We start from the raw sequence: 21515 nt of genomic DNA, 5'->3' as shown, positions 1-21515 counted from the left end.
CCATCACTAGATGTTCCTGAAGATTTAGCATGATAATAATCAAAGGATAATAAGCCCTCTCCAAAGCAGTAGTCACATATTATAAAGATCCTGATATTTTATCTCTTTTAGATTTCACCAAAATCTTCTATGATACAAATACCAAGAAAGAGGATACGCCATGGTTTGTGCCTTGCTGTTTAAGTATTGGACAGAGAGCAGAAAAGATGATCCCCTGCTTGGTAGGAAGGTGTGAGGGATGGAGAGAGCTTTGTGTATCTTTCCCTTTGAGGAGATTTTTATGAGCATGTGTAAAGTGGATTAAGAATGGAGCTTTAGTCTTTGCTTTGAAAGTTGCTGGCTTTGGCTGTGTAAGTCAAATGTCTGGGGAGCAGCATAAGCCCCAGAAGTTAGCAGTTTAATGGGAGCTGTACAACTTGTTGCTAATACCTTAAATTCACAGAGAAAAATCCCTGCCGCTGTACAATCACAGCTTTTTAATGCTTCTTCTGGGTGAAAGCATCAGTCCAGCCAACTTCTTTGTAACAGTTCACTGTAAATCAGTATAGCAATTGACTGAGCTTTCTAATTTTGAACACAAGGTAAGGAATCTTTTCTCCCCAAATATTCCTCTGTCAGGCTGATTACTTACAAGATTTAGTTTTCCATACGTTTTTACACAACCAGCTTAGACATCAGGAAAGCATGAGGTGGCCTGACTCTCTGCCAAGGACCCAGAATGACTTCGGATTTACAGAGCACCATATTTAATCCCTTTACGTAACTAGCTTGGTAGGTTTAACCCTCTCCTGTGCATACAGATATTTTCAGTCACTCAAGTAAGTATTCTTTTATTAAAGATCCAGAAAGATTATTTAAAAGGGGGTATTCTTTTAACTATGCACACTCTTTCAAAATACCTTATACATTGTACGTCCTCTGGAAAAAGGCCCATTTATCAACAGACTGTACATAAAAGCTGTATTCAATCAGACCCAAAAGCCCACGTACCCAAGTATCTGTCTTTCATAGTGGCCAAAAGCAGACACCTTGGTAGAGTAAAAGACTACAGCAAATGCATACTGACTCATTCCCCAGCCAGGCTGCCAGTCTCTAAGAATTTGGAGCTCAGAGATTCCTTGAACCAGAGGGAATTAATTGTATTATACACAGATCCTTACAAGGTCTGACAGGTAAAGAATAACCATAGCACATGTTTAAGTTGGGAATTTTATAGCTGTAGGTTAAGGAAAATATAGGTAGATATGTTTCCTCCCTTTAAAGAATTAATCATTGGACTCCTCATCCATCAGACTGTTATAATACTTTGATGCCTGAATTTTCCTAGGTTAGAAAATACTTTGGCACCCAACTTCAAAATTGCAATCCTAAAAATCTTTGCCTCACTGCCAAGTCCTCGAGGCACTTAATTGCTGTTGGCACTTTAGGTTTTTATAACCTGAAAGTTGAGCTATTGTGGTCTGCAGAAAATAATTCAAAATTCCTTGAGCCAGAAAGAGATAGCATGCTAATCAGCAGCAACCCTCTTGCTAGTGCCAGTTGCCTGTTCTGTGTTTGGACACTCCATGTCACCATGCTGCTGCATAAAGGAGCATTAGACCAGTAAGGACGAGGAGAGAGATCACACAAAACAAGGCATAACTCTCGAGCATAGTAGGGAATTTTAATGAATATAAAGAGGCCTGGGTTCCAGTTCTGGCTTGAAGGACCTTCCACATATTTTGCATAAAGCTATACCTGGAGCCAAGAATGGGATTCATAATTCTTTCTTGGCAGGTGAGCAATATAACTGCAAACCTGGGGAACTGTCCTCCTGCTCCCTGTGGTCCAAACAGTACTTTTTGTGCGGTTGAGTACTTTGCAATAGTAGGAATATAGAGCATTCGTATTCCAGAAGAGCTTCTAGCTCTCACCGGGATTCTGGGGTCTGCATTCTCTGAGGAAAATGCCTGATTTGATCCCTTTGTCTCCCACATTCCTGGTGAGTGGAGAAGGGGTGTGAGGATGCATTTATTAAACTCAGTTATGTATTGCACAGATTCTATATGTATCTGATTGCATGTATCCTATAACTATTGGATTATTGAATATTAATTGAAATTGGACCTCAGAAATTCAGTTTCCTACTTGATCACAGGTTTGCTCTATGATTTTGGACAAGCCCAAAGTAGTCCGACTTTTCAAGGGCATGTATTCAAGCATATTTGGCCTGCAGATAATATATTTGTCTCTGATTCTCTTAACATTTCAGCAACTTGAGAGAAAACCAATAGGAGAGTGGCATCTAATCCATGCAGAGACTTTGCAGAGACTTTGAGAACGTCAGTGTGGAATTTATCTGCATTTTAGGATTCTAAATGTCTTTGAAAATTTATGTGCTTAATAAAACACTGTGACTACTATTCTCCACTGATTGTATATGGAGAAAAGTCTGGCAGCCCTTGGGTAGCTCTCCTGACATTTTGCTTCCATAATGATTAAATGAGGCACCAGTTGTAGGCTGTTTGAATGCATTTCAGCTATTCATCTGTACATGATGGCAACAGTACCACCTAACGACCCAGGTAAAGGCAGAGACTTTAAAGTTTGAGATGTGTAGATAGTGTTAATGCTGGGGACCACAAGAACAGGGAAAGCCAGAAGGTGAGAATCAGCCAGACAGGTGTACCTCTGTGCTTTGTGGATCTCATTCTTGGATTTGGACCAGAATTACTGACCACGTGACAAGGAAATTCCTCCGAAAAAGGACTCTAGGAGAACCTCCAAACCTGCAATAGTTAGGTCTTGCTCACGTGGAGACACAGCAGGAATTTAAGGCAAATTGTCTAGAGATGTGGGCTCATCACACATGCATTAATCGCCTATGTAGAGGCCTGCACTCAGGGAAGAAGTGAGCTTATCATCAAGGAGCTTAATAGTCCTCTGCTGATTCCATTAACAACAATAATTCATTGCCAAAGGAGAATTAAACCAGTGAACAGCTAATAGCTAATAGTTAAACAGCTATTTTACACTAGAAAATGAGCCTCCACTTGGATTTTAAAGCTCTTTGAAGTGTGACTACTTGGATTGCACTACTGGCTGATTTGTCTTATTTTCCCTCAGCTCCCCTTGCGTAAAGAAGTATTTGCAAATATTTCCTCTCCTCCAAAGAGTAATTACATGTAAAAGGGCAAAAAGTTCCTGGGTTTTTAGTGCAGTCTGAAGGTTCCTTGGTGCAAGCTCTGTACTAGGAATGATTGTAGCACTCAGTTTTACTATCCATTTTCATCTGCTTTCAGTAGACAGCTCATTTAAGAAGTCATTTTCTGGTACACACACTTCAAAATGAAATTGTTTCAATTTGCATAATGATAGAATAATAGTTTTATGTTCTTTTTTAGAATATTGCATCAATCAATTAGAAATAATCCATGAATGCAAACAAGATTTGCAATTTTAGTCTTCGAACATCAATGGGACTAAAACCTTCATTTATTTTATGCAATTTATTAATGGAATCTCTAGTTATTAATTTTCTATTTCATTTATCAATTCTAGTGATATTTGGAATTCATCTAAGGAAAAATAATGAAAAGTTAAAAAAAAAATTAGAAATTACTCAATATACCATTTTCCTACCAACCTGATTGATCAGCTGTGTGTTTCTTTACTCATATTCATGAGGAATGAAAGACAAGGTCCATCTGGCAAAGTGTTTTTACTAATTTAATTATATGACAACACTTGGAGAAAACAATATGAAATTTTCAGGAGATCCCTACTGATAAAGAATAGACCAAATCTCTCAGCACTGTGCATTCATCTGACTGCTTGTCATGTGCAATAAATGAATACTGTGCACTTGTTCTGAAGAGAGGAAAATAAGGTGTATGAGTATTTTGCTGATTATGGTTATATTATTTTTTGTTTGAGCTGGACAGATTTAAAATGAGGAAGTTTGCAAATATCTTTTCACTTAGGCTGAATGTTAATGTGTTCACTTCTGTTTTGTTTTTAGCAAGAACACCAGGACATCAGATACACTTAATAAGCAGCAGCAAACACTGAGGATGCATATCGACATTCCCAGAGCACAGCTTCTGATTGAGGAGAGGGACACGATGGAGACCATTGGTAAACTCTTGTTGGGCTTGTTTTCTCTGGTTAATGTTAAAGGCACTTCAGGTGGACTTCCTTTACCCCACACCTTTTCCCCACTGCACACATCAAGGAAGAAGAGCTACAAAGTAATTTGCCACATTTGAAAAGTGAACTGACTTTTTTTTCTCCGCTTTGAATAATTTTCCACTTTAAGTAAGCTCAGTACAGTATTTAAAATAATGCAGGACATTAGGAAAATGAAGCTGGTGGAAAGAGCCGCTTAAAGAAAATGTAAATGAAGACTGGCAGTTTTATGATTTTCATTTTGATTTCTCTTTTGGCTTTGACTAGACAGTTGGATCACTGGCATTACTTATAAGGAAAATGAAATTCTGAAACTACAATATCAGTATTTAAAGATTTGCAACAGCCAACTTCTAAAACTTACATGTTGCATATTGTATCCACCTGTTCATAGCAAATGATATTTCAACATTTTGATCAGTTTTCAGATTTTGTCTATCTATGCAAAATTCAAATCTAAACTGTTTCACACAACAGAAAATAAGATTTCTCATGTGGCTGGCACATAGGTGAACTGTCATGAAAAACAGAATTGTTTGGTGTTGGGTTTTTTTTCCAAATAGTTTAAACACAAGATGTCTGAAATCTCAACGGAATAAAAATACAACCTGATCTCGTGACTGTATGGGTACACACTGTGGCAAGGCACTCCAGAAGTACTGATCGATCTTGTTAGACTTCTAACTTTTTTGGATCAAAATCTGTGCAGAAGAAGCCTGTGATGGCTGAGAATGTAACAGCATCCCAGGGATAGTGTGGGCGGAGAGGAAAGCTCCACAAGCTGGGAGCAGCTTCTCTGCATCTCCTGTCCATGCATGCACTGGGGAGGGACAAGCTGCTTTAGCCCCGCACCCTGTCACACTTGCTGTCAGTCTGGCATGGGGGGATGGCGTCAGGAGACATTTCACAGTTTGCACTGCAGATTTGAAAAGGAGACCTATGCTTCACTTGAAATACAGACTTTTTTTAATCCTGATTTGAGCTTCCCAAAGTTTGTCTCTGTGATGCAGTCTTTTGTGCCAGGTTTCATCCTAAAGACAGTTTTTAGTTTGGGGTTACATTTGCTGAGCAATAGGGGGTTATAGCGGATATACCATTAGTGCCTTAACTGTAGCAATGCGATTAGTGCCTTGGTAATAGCCAGCTCTCCACAAAGCACTCAGAACAAGCAGGCACTTTGGCAGTTTTTGACATAGTTTACTGCCAAGAGGCTTTATTCCCAACCTGAATAAGAGCTCATCTTTTGCCAGAGACAGAGTAATTTGATTTCATAATGCTCATTCTATTTATGGCCTTCTTTGGGTAAAAAATGCTAGTTATGTTATTGTGCAGAACTGTTCGCTGTAATGGTGTCTTGTCAAGTTAAAAAAAAAAAAACAAAAACAAAAAAACAAAAAACAGGAATGCTTAGAAGAAGCGGATCAACCTCTGCTGACTAGTAAATGCATGGAAGCTGCACTGCTGCCAATCCCCTTAGAAATACATTGCAAAGCTATGTAGGATAGCATAGCAGGAACTTCTTGTGGCTTTTATTACCATTAGGAATGGATAAAAAGACAGTAAAGAATTCAAAAGAAAGTCTGATAGCATGCAAATAATTGTTCTGCAAGCACAGAGTAAGTGGAAGATTTATTGCTGTTAAACCTTCCACGATCAAGTGGACCAGATTCCTCTTTGGAGCAAAATAAATACAATGCAGAGATCACAACTGAAAAAAAAAGTAAGTGCTGTATAGCACTGGCCTTCTGCAGGGATCAAGGTCTGTGTAGAAATTTGGTGCATATATCCTACCCCTCGAGGAGGCAATAGGCAGCAGAACCATACAGCAGTAAAGGTCAGTGCTCACCTTTTTTTCCCAGTCCTTCTCAAGGTCAGGCTTCACCTCGCACCTTTCTTTGCAGCAGCAGGAAAGCCCATAGTCAGCTGGACTGACTATGTTGTGAGAAACTTACACGAATCACGCAGAGCTCCCCAAAGCTTCTTTTTCAAACCTACAGTAGTGATATTTGGTGCGGAGAGAGCTGGCAGGACTTAGCCCTTAACTTCCAGAACAGCAAAACACTGGACTTAAGGATGCTTCGCTGCCCTGCAAGTATATTTCCATTGTCTTCACTGTGGTACTCACATGCTTCAAAATAAGCAGCTCCCTAAGAACAGTCTTGGGTCATGGCCATCCCTTCTACAATATTCTGTCTCTGAGAAAAAGCTGACTGGTAGAGGGTTGGTTAGCAACAATACCTAACAACCTCCTTTTGGGAAGACTTGTGTGATTTCACTGAGGACATATGTTAACAAAAAGAAATAAATTGAATATGTTGTTGAAAAGCTCATCTGAGCTCTCTGAAAATGAAGGGGGAGAGGGCAGTGTTCAAAAGATGGGAAAGAAAGAAATCAGGGCCAAAAATAAATACACACAAATTAGCTTTTTGGAAGGATGCTTAATAGTCTGTCTTAGTTGCACATCTCTAAGGTGAAATTGTAAAGACAGGCATGAAAATTATACTTATTCTTTAGTTTTGTATGAAATTTGAGTTTAAACCCAGAGGCTCCCAAGCTGTGGAACACACTTCAGAGCTATGTTCAGCCCTGCAGAGAAGAGGGAGCTGCCCCTGTCAGTGGTGGCACCCAGCTGAAAATGAGTCTGGGGACTGGCTGTAAAGCTGTTATGAAGGCAAACCCAAAATTCATTATTCAATATCTGATGGGGTTTTTTACTTACAGATGACAGATCAACAGTTCTGCTCACCGATGCTGACTTTGGAGAGACGTCTAAGCAGAAGTCACTGACTGTCACCCACACAGTACATTACCAGTCTGTGTCACAAGCTACAGGACCACTGGTGGATGTTTCTGATGCCCGGCCAGGAACAAGTAAGCATATAAGAGAATGTGTTATCTGGAGAGCAGAAAGCTATAAGAAAATGAATACTGTGCTCCTGCAGTTGCACCCTCATGGGATTTTTTCTTCAATCTGAAGGTTGAGAGAAACCTATTTAGGTCAGCAGAGAACATTTCTTATACAATTGCATTTAGTGATTCAGTGTGGTAAAAATTGCATATGCATCTGAAATGTAGGTGTAATTTGAAATAATTCATACCTGGCTTTCATTAAACCAAATGTGTGCTAGATATTAATTTCTAGAATGTATTGAGTAAATTAGTTTAATGGCTTTTAGTGTCTAATATATTTTTTTCTTGGTGATCAATATTGTATTTCAAAATACGTCTTCCCTCCTTACCTCTCCATCAGGCAAGAAATACATTTCTCATTGCTTTTCTGAAAAAGTTGTATTTCCAGTTTTAGTTATTATGGTAAATTACTTTTCCCAGATATATTCATGTTGAGTTATTCTTATAGTGATTAAAATACTATCATAAATTAATACACTGCTGCAATCCATTCTTAATTTCTCTCATGAATGTGTTCCATATCTACGTAAATGGAAAAGAAAATCGCTACATCAAAGGAATACTTATGAGTTAGGAATATTACCAAAGCGTAGTTCACTAGCAGCATGCAGTTTCTAAAATCTCTTGGATTATTTCTATCCCCTTATTTTTTCAGAATTTGTTTACTTGGTGAGTTTGGTGAACATAAATGCTGAAAGCTCAGTTGTGCACCACCTAAAATGCAGATTATTTGAAAAATCTTCATTTCATCTTCATTTCCACGCCAGTCTTTAGAAATGATAGCTGTTCTAGTCCTGACCTTGCTGCTTTTCTAACTCTGATGGTGTTAAGCTATGGCTAGTTATTTCTTGAGGACTAGATTAGTACCACCATTTTTCATCTATGGAGACTCAGGACATTTGAATTAGAAGAGTCAAGATATGACTTTTGTTTTCTTTCTGGTACCACTTTTGCCTCACTCCTTTATTTCATGTACATGCTAGCTAGCCTGCTCACTAAGAGCAAAAAATATCATATCATTTTTATCACGTTGGCGGATCAAGATTGTCTGAGTAAACAGTCGACTCTCCATTGTTTTCCAACCCTGCCTTTTCTAATAAGTGAAGAGGCACCACCCCAAAATTGCCTGCCTGTACCACACCACAGCATTTTATAACACCAGCATCTTCCATTCCTAATCCCTTTTCTGTGTGCAGTTATGTGCTTCAGTCCACTGAAGTCAGGGAGAGACTGTCCTCAAATTAAACTGGGGTTTAACTCATGTATGATAGAGTATGATCTGTGTCCAGCCCAGCTTTGGAGATAGAAATCCACCGTCACTTTTATTATGCAGTAAAGATCTGATTGCAGCAGTGCACAGGGCTGGGTCAGAGACTTTTAGGTTGTGTTCTCTGGATTTAAGACACTAATATGGCTTTGATAGAGGCTAGGAATGAGATTTTGATTAGACCCACAGCTTTCTGTGTGAAGAGGGGTGCAGTGCCCAGCTGGGTGGGTCAGAGGTTATGGATACTCCTTCCTGAGCACACTCACACTCACTGATTGGCAAATATTCCCTTACAGCACTTTTTAAGTTGTTCTCTAGTTCTTTTGTGTTTATTTATAAAAGAGGTATGCTCCGTGAATCTTTGCCTTGCTTACCTCAGCTCTCTACAGTTATGTTTCAGCATATGACAGCAGAGCTGGCTTAACAACTGGGGCACCAGATGTGCACTGTTTTCCATCACACCGGCAGCTCTGGAGCTCGCTGTGTCTGCGCTACAGAGGCCTTATGCCCGCGCAGCACAGCTGGTGCAGAGCTACTGCTCAGCTCATGCTCAGCAGGACGAGCACTGACCTCCTGTGTGCTGGCAGCAGGCTCTCCTGCCTCCTTCAAATTGCTGACAAAAGCCTACTGAGTCACCGGATCAGAGAACAGTTGAGCTTGGAAGGGACCTCTGGGCACTGGCTAGTCCAGCCCCTCTGCTTAAAGCAAGATCAGCTAGAGCCGGTTGTCCAGGGCCATACCCAGACAACATTTTTGAGTATCTCCAAGGACGGAGACTCCACCACCTCTCTGGGCACCCTGTGCCAGTGCTCAGCCTCCCTCGCAGTGAAGTGTTTCCTGATGTTCAGACGGAAGCTCCTGTGTTTCACCTTGTGGCCCTTGCCTCTGGTCCTGTCACTGGCCACCACCAAAAAGAGCCTGGCTCTGTCCTCTTTGTACCTTCCTGTCAGGTATTTATATATGTTGATGAGATCCCCCCAGTCCTTCTCTTCTCCAGACCAAGCAGCCCCAGCACCGTGCTGAGAGTTTTCCCACCAGCACTCTCCTTCTGTCCTTCATGTCTTCCCTCGACGCGGGCATGAGGCTCACTTCTGGCTACTCAACAGCCATGTGCCAACTTTCCACAGCTGGTACAAGCAGTGGTTTATACTGACAGGCTAGTCACATCGTGCCAAGTGCGTTTTTGGATGTTATCCATGTGAGGCGGCTATGCGTTGGACTACCAGGAAGATCAATTATCAATGTCACCAGGTTCATATTTTTCCACTGCTGTAGGGGGAAGATGTGAAATAGGAGAAGGATCAGACCATAGCTGGTATTTGTAAATAAATACCTTGATTCTTTGGAGCAGCAAAATACAAATTCTTACTGGGAATGCTTAGGCAGAAACAATGCTCAGAGTCATTATCTGGGTATTGGTTTTTTTCTTTAAATTGCTTCTGCTAAAGTCTCTTACCTCAAAAACTGACAACTTCACCATTTGAATGTCAAAGAACATTTGAATAGATTTGAATTTCTCATTTCTAATACCCTTTCTCTCTATTGTTAGTAATATACTTTCAGAAGCTTCAAAGAGAAATCCTTCAGTGCTGATTTAGTCACTTTCTGTTTGCCACATAATGATTTTTCTATTCCACTTGCTTTGTTAGGGAGTACAAGCCTCACTTTTACAGAACTATTTATTAACAAAATTAAGGAGGTCAATTTTGGCAGATAGTTTGCTTTTACTCCCTTGGTCACCATATTATCTCTAGGATAATAAAAAATAAAACATTGCTGACCTTACACAAGTAGCAGATGATTTTTAAAGTTTAAAGAAATTGTATTTATTTACTAATTTTTTTAAAACAGTCACATCTTTATGAACCTGTTCCTACTGAAACTCTGATGGCACTATTACAGGTTATGTTTTATGTCTTCGCTACTTGTTAAAAAAAATAGGGAATCTGTAGCTGATTAATAACGTAATATAGTAAAAGTATTACTAAAATGTCCAGAATAGGAAAAAATATCACCACATTTCTGAGCACATGTTTTTACAAACTGAGGGCAGCTACCTGGTGTAGGGTGTTTCTGAGGGTACATCTACGCTGATAATTTACCTTAGACTTTGCTTGAGATGTGGTGTGAAATCCCTGACCAGATCTACTTGCCTTTCACATCTCAAAGTGGTTTTGGTACTGGAGAACTGCTTATGTTGGAGTAAAGGGATAATGAATGTGACAATAGGAGTTTGGTGGGGCTCTCAGCTCTTCAGTTGCACCCTTTTTAAATGTATGGTTTCATTAGAAAGAGGGTATTTCAAAAAAGCGTTAGCAGTTTGGTAATGAACAGCACTTTCTTTGTTTATTTTTTTCCCACAAAGAAGGTTTTGTGGTTTTTTTTAACCAACATGATTTCAGTGGCCATCCCTTTCTGACAGGGCTTGTTTCCTTAACAATTCAAGAGCCTAGTGGCAATGGCCCTCTCTGTTATCCATCACAGATCCTACCACAAGGAGGAGTGCCAAAACCGGACCCACAGCTCGCAACCGCTATGCTAGCCAGTGGACCCTCAACAGACCTCACCCCACCATATCAGCTCATACCCTCACCACAGACTGGAGGCTGCCCACCCCCAGGCCAGCAGGATCAGTCGACAAGGAAAGCGACAGCTACAGCGTCAGCCCCTCGCAGGACACAGGTATGGGGTACTCTGCAGGGCTGTACTGTGAAAATGGGACACCAGTAGCTGCAGTAACCTTCTCGGTCCTTGACGTACTTCATTTGGTGCTTAGGTGTCATTATTTTTTCCTTGCTAGGGTGTTTTTCTGTAGGCTATTTATAAGGGGTGCCACAAATGCATATAGTGCTAATGGTAACAAATAGGGTGCCCATGGTTTCTCATGGCACACACGCATACTGGAGTCCTTTGAAAGATATGGTGGCATTTTTTTCCTGTAGCTGAAGCGCTGTACTTCCTGTATCTGAAGGAAAAAGTAGGAGAATTTGCTGCATGAAATGGCATTGACCAGGAAGGGGCAGTATTAGCAACCAAGAATATGCCTGAGTCATAGGTGGAATGGTATTAATGTTTGAGCTACACTGAGGTTAGTTTTTTCCTTTTCCCATTCATGTAACACGTTCATAGGGTTTATTCTAAATGGACAAAATGAGAGGGAAAAATCTGGAATTAGAGTCCAAGTCAAAATCCATTCATATCACTGAATACTGCAGCAGCTAGCTCTGATTTTCCTGAGAAACAGCATAGGTTTTATTCCTCTAGATGATAAGTGGGGAGACACTGAATACATATTCTGCCTGCAGTCTTCATCTCTTCTTGATGTCTTCACATTACAAATGCAATTGTAACTGAAAAAAAAACCTTTTTCCTCTGCCCTACACTGAACAAGTGACCAAAAAAAGGCAAATAAATCAGTAAATGATTAAGCAGAATAGTCACAAAGCAAATCTAATAAAGGTTAAATATGAAGAAAGGTAAAATAGTGTTCAAAGGTATGCCTGACAGAAGCCAAGCCAGGCTTACTCTGGACTCTTCAGAAGGAATTGCTACCTTGGATCCTGATTTTAGGGGAAAAGTGTTTGTCACGTGAAAAAGCTGTGTGTTAGAGCTACAAAGCAGTAGGTGTGACTGGCCTTTCACCATGAAAACCAGTATGACTGTTTTTATTCTCTCTATAAGAACAAACATCTGACTTCCCTTACATGCAGTAATTTATAGGTTGGAGTTCTCATCTTTTCAAAATTCATCCTCTTAAACTTGCAGACCCTGTGTTGTCTCCATAGGGTAATGGCACTCAATAGATACCTCTAGCCAGCTGACAAACTTCATCCTGATTTCTTCAGGTAGAATTATCATAAAGCTTTAATGATTAACACATATAAATAGCAAATGTTATCTCAGAAACCCTTTTTGTAGACATTCCAGATTTCAGGTGCACCTGCATGTGTTCGAACATTTTGTCACCCAAGGATATTTTCCAATGCGCATGGCAAAGGGCAGAGAATTCAATTTGCTGTGTGGTTTAATAGACAAACTACATGCAATTTTGTAAACAGACTTCATAATCTGTGTTTTAACATGGATACTTTCCTACTCTGTGTCTACCCTTGAACACACAGTGATTTATGTAAGTGATAGCAAACTTTAGGTCATGCTCAAGAAAGGTTTTTTTGTGCCAAAATGTAGCTCTATTATGACACTTGGTTTCTGGGGAAAGAATAGAGTCAGTTTAATCTAAGTACTTCAGAAGTTTAAAATTTCCAAATAAACATTATAATAGATGTAGCCAAATTATGTGTTCAAGAATCAGTTAAACTAATGTGCACATTTGATCATTTGATCACTTTTCCAACATGGAGTTCAGATTTCTGAATCTAGTTGATGCAGTTGCTATTTGGCAGAATTTAGCACTTGTTATCAAAACAATTCCAGGTTTACAAAGCACTAGCTTTTAAGCTTAGGAGAAATGTATTGCAGCAGTTCATAGCTGTAACTAATCTGTAATGTTCTAACTAGAGGCCATTAGAAATTTTCTGGTGAATCTAGGTTTCATGAAGTTCACCCTGGGCTTGGATGAACTTTCATTAAATCTAAAGTAGGTGTTCAAGCAGATTCTTCCTGGAATAGTCTCTCCAGGGAATGGGACATAGGAAGCTGCAGGTCCTGAGCTTCATGGACCAAACTGGGACCTTTGCATGACCATCATATTATAGACACTGCTCTATGGCACTGGGCAACTGCAGCCTTCCAGGAGTTTCCAGTTGATCAGAAGTTTGGAAAGACATTATTTTGGTCTGATTTACAAATCAAATGTGAAAAACAGAATGATGTTTCCTGGGGGGAGGGGGGGGGGGGGGGGAGGAAGCCTTAAGTTCTGACCAGCTCAAAATCTTAAGCAAGTTACAGCATAATGTAGAAGTACTTGTCATTTTAAATAATGCATGGTCCTATTTACAAGTGGCAGGAGTGTTGTTCTTTGTGCACAATGAAAACTGATGCAAGGATCCTAGCACACAATAAAAAAGATAAAGATTTGCAATAACAACACAGCTGCCTCTGGCTGCTATAGGAGTCCCATTTTTATGAATTAGCCATTACATTGTGCCTGTTTATTGAACATCACCAACAATATCTGAAATTGTACAGATCTTGTGATGAAACATGACTTCTGCCCAAGGAACTTTTGAAAGTCCTCTGCTCTTCCAGCCCACTGAAGTAGAAGTGCAATGGGTGCAACAGACCAGTGATTTGTGCCCGCAGAAATGAGCGCTGCATTTCCAAAATGCTTTTTAATGTATCAGTAGCCATTTACATCTTCAATAATAGTGCCTTTTTAAGAAATATTGATATTCTCAGAAACTCATCAGCAGAAAAGAACAGCTTCTAGGTCATAATAACCTGTGTGTCAAATACGAAGCCCCCATTAGCTTCAGCAGCATTGAAAAAAGCACCTGAATGCCTGAAGGCTGGTAGCTACCAAACAATATTGCTTTCTTAAGACCTTTGTTCCATATGAAATGAGTTAGTATTTTACCTGATGTCTAGAGAGACAATGTCTGAGAGACATTGCCATTATATTTGACCTTTGTCCTCAGGGCTTTCTCAAAAAAAAGTTATAAGATTGAAACAGGTACAGAAAAACTATCCTTTCTCACCTAGACATCACCTCACAGAAATATTTCTGAGATGCATTAAAAAGATAATGTAAAGAAGCTGTTCCTCATTTTTCTAAATCTGTTTTGTGGGTTTCTAACATTTTAAGGCATTTAACTTTTAGAGAAATGATTTTTTGTAAAAAAAAAAGTAACCTTTTTCATGTATTAAAGGTAATTTCTTCTAAACCACGAATTTAATGCTAAGCCACATAATGCTTCTAGCAGAATAAGACTTCACTTTAGATTATCTGTAATTATCAAGTAACTGACTAAACTAAAAATTGTACAGACATTTATAGTGGAGCAGACTCATTTAAATCACCTTGGTAATTTCAAGGGCTCTGCATTTTATTAAGAAATACTATCATGTTCATAGCTTTTCTTCCAAAACGGATTGTGCAGACGTTTTCTTTCTCCCATTATTTGTATTTCTGATATTTAGATCGAGCAAGAAGCAGCATGGTCTCCACAGAAAGTGCCTCCTCGACATACGAAGAGCTAGCGAGAGCATATGAGCATGCAAAAATGGAAGAGCAGCTGAGACACGCCAAGTTCACCATTACAGAATGCTTCATATCAGACACGTCGTCGGAGCAGCTCACGGCAGGGACTAATGACTACACAGACAGTCTGACCTCAAGCACGCCGTCAGAGTCGGGGATTTGCAGGTTTACCGCATCCCCCCCCAAACCTCAGGATGGAGGGCGAGTGATGAACATGGCAGTTCCAAAGGCACATCGGCCAGGTGAGACACTAGAGGTAACGTTTTTGTCCTTGGGGTGAGCATTTCACCGCCTGCCTAGGCTGATTAACAGGAACAGGTATACCACAAGGAAGAAAGAAAGTGCACAATATATCCTGTAACTACTTACAGAGATAATTGCTTTTTGTCCCAGCTAATATAACGTTTTAGTATATTCTCCCATATACAGACAAATTAGGAACTTTGAAATTTAGGAACAGAAAGGGACTGTCTAGGCCATCAAATCCACTCCTCTACAGCTGCAGCCATCACGCAATAGACCCTTCTGGGATAAATAAGACCATATGGGGGCACATATGCCCATCTCCAACTCAAACCACCCACTAATAAAATGTGTTTTACAGCAATACTTCGTGCTTGAGAGCAAAGGTTTGCTATCAGAACAGTTCATAAAGACAGATTGTAGAAGATGTACTATCCCTTCTGCCTTGTAGCTTGTCAAAGATGTAATAACCCTTTGGTGATGTTTTTGAGCTGTTATACTCTCTCTTCAACATCTCCTAATATCAAACTAGGATTATCTAAAGGGGGGAGAATAAAAAAATGGAGAAAATGAAGACAGTGCAATAGCTCAAGAGATATGGAGCCTTCTACCTTCAGACAAATTTACACCCACTCCAACTTCTTACTGACTGAAGGTGCCTGAGGGACATCCATCTATTGGGCTCAGTCAAATTTCCAGTTCACAAAGAATGCTGTTTCTAGTCATGTCCTAGTTCACAATAGCATAGGTAGATTATTTGTGGTACTCTGAGACCAAATGCATTATAAAATCTCAGACTTGTCAGTCTTTGTTACAGAATACATGATGTAAGGAGGATTCAAATAAGAAAAAGGCGTCATTATATTTGTTTGCTTTCTGAAAACATGATTTATTTTATTTTATTTTATTTTATTTTATTTTATTTTATTTTATTTTTATTTAGTATATATATTTGCCAGTGTGGGTGGGGCTATTTATATACACAGAAAGTAAATAGTAGTGCTCATATATGTAAAAAAGAGTGATGAATAAACTATGGTCTTTTGCTTAACATAAACAATAAATGGAAAACCAGTTGTTGTGAGGACACGGGAATGGAAGATAGACAGTGGTATCAGGAAAGTCATTCAAAAGCAGGACCTGACATGGAAAAGAAAGCATAAAGGATTTTGCTAGAGAAAGCTAAAAGAAGAACATGGGAAGAAAAAGCCCAAGCAGAAGGTAGAAAGTTATAAAACATAAGGCAGGAAATTAGTGTATCATACAGATAGATAAGAAGGAAAATAAGTAGGAAATAAAATACTGAGAGAAATGACTGATTTCTGTGTAGTCACAGAGTAGAACCACAAACCCAGAAGCTGTAGAAATAGATAAAGATAGAAATAATTTTCATTTCTAACTCAAAAAAGTAAGATAAATATTTGTCCTTGCTCTGATAAAGAAGGGGAGCATCTGCATTCACAGCTAAGTCAAAATTGCAGCCCTATCCTTCCAGTCAGTCAACAAACACTTTTTATCATTTCTTTAACAAATAGCTTACTCTCTTCCTTTCATGTTACAAATACATTATTCATGCATATTTAGTATTTGGAAATATTCTAATATTCCATATAAAGATGATTTTCTTGAGGGCATACAGCACCAAATTTGGTCACTGTGCTTGAGTTAAAAGCTTCCGGGGTTGGAACAACATTACAGGCCCCCTAGTGAATTACAGACTTGTAGCCATCTTTAGTTCTGTTAGTTTAAATGACTTGAATTTTTACCTGCTTTTCTTGATTAGCTTTAGCTTTCCTTTGCAGTAAGGAAATGAAATATATTATGAAATTTATAATTAGCTTCAATACGTTGGAAAAAATTGAGTGTTCCAGTGGAGCAACTTGAATGTTGGTCCATAAATATTGAATGATATGTTATTAAATGTTACTTTATGAAGGGCTTTAAACAAAAAGTATGGGTAGAAAGAATTTTCAGTAGTAACAGACAAACCAGTGGTTTTAGTGTTCAAATCAGTGAGGAAAGACTTACTGGGCATCTTTCTTCTTTCACCCACCACTGCAGAAATTCTGTGGAAGTAATTAATAATTCAAATACGATTAATCAAAGTAATTCTGCATTTGGGAACATGGAGAAGAAATAAAAAAGTTAAGGTATTTAGATTAAGTAGATGAGAACATCTGAGATGAAACATTGACTGTGCTTCTTCAGCACATCTTTGTTCTTCCTTGAAGTCAGTCTTTTCTTTCAAGATAACTTTTACCTGTTTTCATCGTGCTTTACTTTTCTTTTCCCCTAGCTTGATCTCTTTCTTGTACAAGGTCACTTTCAATAACTTATGCCTCCTCCTTCCTAATTTCTGATCTCACTTTTCAAACTGCCTGTAATGCTACCTATTGCAACTTTTATGGTTGCAATAAAGGTTTAGGAGTCTGCAATAAGTAGTATTTGTTTTTCAAAATAATCCCCAACAATTATAAGACAGTCTCAGAAAGACTGTAACAAAAAGTTATTTTGATAAATGGGACTTTTTGAAACTAATCTACCCAACGGCAAGACTTCAACTTTACTCAGGAAAGGTAACGATGGAGTTTACTGGTGAAGACTTTGTCAGCCGTAACTGACTGAGTTGTTACAGCACCTATTTCTTAGCTTGTTGCTACCATAAGTGTTTGGTATGAGCAAGCAAAATGCTAGACCATCTGAGGCTTGACTTCAGAAGACCTTCCTGTGAGTTTCTGAGGGCATCCCAACTCACGTCACTGATTGTTTCCTTGCTTTTCCTGAGCATCTCATAGGATTCTGTTGTACCTGTATAGTCAAGCCTGCTGATCAAACTATCTGCTTTACCCAACAGGCAGCATTTGAGACCTCAGGTTGCTCCAAACTGAGATAGATAGTTAATGATTAGGAGTAGGGAACCCGAATGCTTTTTCATTGGAGGAGGAAGAGGGGTGATCAAGATTCAATGACTTGTATTCTGGGGGCTGACATCAACCTGCTGTGACGTTCCCAACTTCCATACCATTTTCATTTGGAAATTGAATCAAAACATTTGATCACCCCATCAGCTTGAATTATATTTGGATGGCTCATCAGATGTCTAGGCAAGCTTAGAGACTGATCATTTCTAGCACTATAACTATGAACTAGGACTGTCTTTTCAGAACTTCTACACATTACATACAACTTTAACTCTGTAATTAGTAATGCGTAATAGTTGATTGCCTCATATTCAAGCCCACTGTAAGTCTCCTAAATAGACCTTTTCCATTCCAGTCAGCTGGTGCTGCAGATACACTCAGCTCAGCAGTCAGAACTGCTTCTGACTTCTCAATTTCTACACCTTTTTCCTGAAATTTAGTTTACAGAAACAATAATCAGTTTCATGAAGTCAGCTCAGACATAGGAGCTAAAAATGCAAGGATTTTGCCATGAAGCAATAATGATAATTTATAAAGAAAAATAGAGCAACCATACCTAATGTCACAGTAAATAGTGAATAAAGAAACAAAGTTATTTTGGTATACTGAATCTGAGACATGCACCAGGACTTCAGAATGATCTGGGTATGTGGCATAGTTATTCTTTTATAATTCAGACTGCGAAATGTATTGCGCTGTAGTACACTTCTCTACATTTCAGCTGAAGTTATTGCATCACAGAATCACAGAGTGGTTGAGGTTGGAAGGGACCTCTGGAGGTCATCTGATCTAACCCCCCCTACTCAAGCAGGGCCACCTATGGTAGGTTGTCTAGGACTGTGTCCAGTTGGGTTTTGAGTATCTCCAAGGATGGAAACTCCACAACCTCTCTGGGTGCCAGTGCTCAGTCACCTGCACAGTAAATAAATGTTTCCTGATGTTCAGACAGAGCCTCCTGTGTGTCAGTTTGTGCCCATTGCCTCTGGTCCTGTCACTGGGCACCACTGGGAGGAGTCTGGCTCCATCCTCTTTGCACTCTCCCTTCAGGTATTTTTATACATTGATGAGATCCCCCCCGAGCCTTCTCTTGTCCAGGCTGAACAGTCCCAGCTCTTGCAGCCTTTCATCATAGGACAGATGCTCCAGTCCCTTAATCATAGTGGCCCATAGCTGGACTCTCTCCAGGAGCTCCACACCTCTCTTATACTTGTGAGCCTAGAGCTGGACACAGCACTTCAGACGTGGCCTCACCAATGCTGAGGGAAGCATCACCTCCCTGACATGCTGGCAACACTCCTATTGCAACCCAAGCTACAGCTGACCTTCTTTATCATAATGGCACATTGTTGCTTCATGTTCAACTTGTTGTCCACGAGGACCCCCAGGGCCTTTTCTGCAAAGCTGCTTTCAAGCTGCATGGCCCCCAGCATATACTGGTGCATGGGGTTGTTCCTCCCCATGTGCAGGACTTTGCACTTCCCCTTGTTGATCTGCATGAGGTTCCTGTCAGCCCATTTCTCCAGCCTAGCAAGGTCCATCTGGATGGCAGCACAATTCTGGTGTATCAGCCACTCTCCCAGTTTTGCATCATCAGTAAACTTGCTGAGGGTATGCTCTGCCCCACCATTGAGATCGTTAATGAAGATGTTGAACAGGACTGGACCCAGTATTGATCCCTGGGGTACCACCACTAGTTACTGACCTCCAACTAGACTTTGTTCCGCTGATCACCATCCCCTAGACCCAATTGTTCAGCTAGTTTTCAATCCACCTCACTGTCTGCTCATCCAGCCGGTAATTCATCAGCTTCTCCATGAGGATCTTACAAGAGACAGTGTCGAAAGCCTTACTGAAGTCAAGGTAGACGATATCCACTGACTTCCACTCATGTACCAAGCCAGTCATTTCATCACAGCAGGTTATCAGGTTGGTCAAGCATGACTTCCCCTTGGTGAATCCATGCTGACTACTCCTGATCACCTTCTTGTTTTTCATCTGCCTGGAAATGGTTTCCAGGATTAGCTGCTCCATCACCTTCCCAGGGATGGAGATGAGGCTGAGTGGCCTATAGATTCCTGGGTCTTCCTTCTTGTCCTTCTTGAAGATAAGAGTGACATTTGCTTTCTTCCAGTCTTCAGGCACTTCTCCCAACCACCATGATCAATCAAAGATTATTGAGAGTGGCCTTACAATGACATCTGCAGTTCCCTCAGCACTTGTAGGTGCATCCCATCAAGGCCCATGGATTTACATATGTCCAGTTTGCTTAAGTATTCCCTGACCTGATTTTGTCCACCAAGGGTAAGTCTTTCTTGCTCCAGACTCTTCCACTGATCTCTTGGACTTGGGATTCCTGAAGGCCGGTCTTGCTAGTAAAGACTGAGGCAAATAAGGCATTAAGTACCTCAGCCTTTTCTATGTCCTGTGTCACTAGGTTCCCTGCTCCATTCAGCAGTGGGGCCACATTTTCCCTGGCCTTCCTTTTGTCACCTATATACTTATAGAAGACTTTCTTGTTGTCTTTGACATCCCTGGCCAGATTGAATTCCAGCTGGGCTTTGACTTTCCTAACTACATTTCTGCATGCTTGGACGGTGTCTCTGTACTCCCTCCAGGTTACCTGTGCCTGCTTCCACCCTCTGTGTACTCCCTCTTTGTGTTTGAGTTTTGCCAGGAGCTCCTTGTTCATCCATGCAGGCCTCCTGGCATTTTTGTCTCAGTTTCTGCTCATTGAGCTTGGAGGAGGTGATCCTTGAATATCAATAAGCTTTTTTAGACATGAGGCTACTTCTAGTTGTCTGTACAAGCATCAAGACGTTTTCTGCATGATTGTCTTGACACCAGGCCAAAACTTTCAAATATATAGAGAAGGTGTTCTTAAACAGTCTTCAATAAAAAGTATTTTAGGAGTTGCATTTTTCTTAAACTTTTCAAAAGTCATAGCTACATGAAATGGAACAGGGAAGTAAGATTTTTTTAATTAATTCCTACATTCAGTGTTTTGAAAGCATGTCTTATGTATCCTTGCGTTCTGAACTTTACAACTCCATAGACAGATTTTTGGAAAAAGATGAGATTATTTGTAGATTTTGCTTCAGCATCAACAATGACATCATTATTTTTCCTTTTATGATAACACATTATAAACCACCAAGCAAACTGAAATTGTTGCTTAACAACAGCTTCTTCATAGCTTCCAAAAATGAAAGGATGGATGCAGACCTGCACATGGATTTTTGTGGACTTCACAGAGCTGGCAGACCTAATCTGCCCAGGCCTTGAAGCTGACCCACTGCAGATGGTGACAGTTCTCCGTAAGCTATCAGAATAGTCATGTGTCCCAGGAGGCACATTAAAAGACAAAATTGAAGCAGTAGAGATAGCACAGCAGTATTTTAAACATGTGGGATAAATCACATCCTTTAGAAAAGTGGGTCTTCAATTCCTAACCTCTGTGCAGTGTTAATCTTCTTCGTGGTATAAAAATTATGTCAATACATTGTTAGCATTGCATCTTTTTCAGCATCAAAACTCCCAGAAGTTTGGGATTATGATTATGTTCTCCTCCCCACAGTTGTCACTAGAAGTTTTGTTAGCAAGACCAGGTTCTCAAGGAATAGGCATACTGGGCAATCATCTCAATAGTATACTAGGTCCTTCCAGATCAAAACTGAGGCACTTTTTTGTATTAATATTCAGAAATTTCAACAATTGTTACCCAAAGTTTACCTGGGAGGTTGACAAATGAGTCAGTCCTTCATCTTCCAAAGCTGTCATTCAAATCTTGCATTCAGAAACTGGGTGGGACAGAAACTGGAAAGAAATATACTCTCTTACTACCTCCCAC

General features: G+C 39.9%; 1 protein-coding gene across 1 annotated transcript in view; it reads left to right on the top strand.

The window, feature by feature from the left end:
• Positions 1-21515, top strand: part of DSCAM (DS cell adhesion molecule) — a 408129-nt gene that overhangs the window by 373332 nt on the left and 13282 nt on the right. Inside the window, exons 29-32 of the mRNA XM_072852157.1 lie at positions 4001-4116; positions 6889-7038; positions 10829-11026; positions 14444-14746. Coding sequence (XP_072708258.1) covers positions 4001-4116; positions 6889-7038; positions 10829-11026; positions 14444-14746 — 767 coding nt within the window. The remainder of the gene's footprint in view (positions 1-4000; positions 4117-6888; positions 7039-10828; positions 11027-14443; positions 14747-21515) is intronic.

The sequence above is a fragment of the Ciconia boyciana genome, chromosome 1 (assembly GCF_034638445.1).
Source record: "Ciconia boyciana chromosome 1, ASM3463844v1, whole genome shotgun sequence".
NCBI lineage: Eukaryota > Metazoa > Chordata > Aves > Ciconiiformes > Ciconiidae > Ciconia > Ciconia boyciana.
Note: the sequence above shows the minus strand (reverse complement) of the source record. Positions and strands in the feature narration are given on the sequence as shown.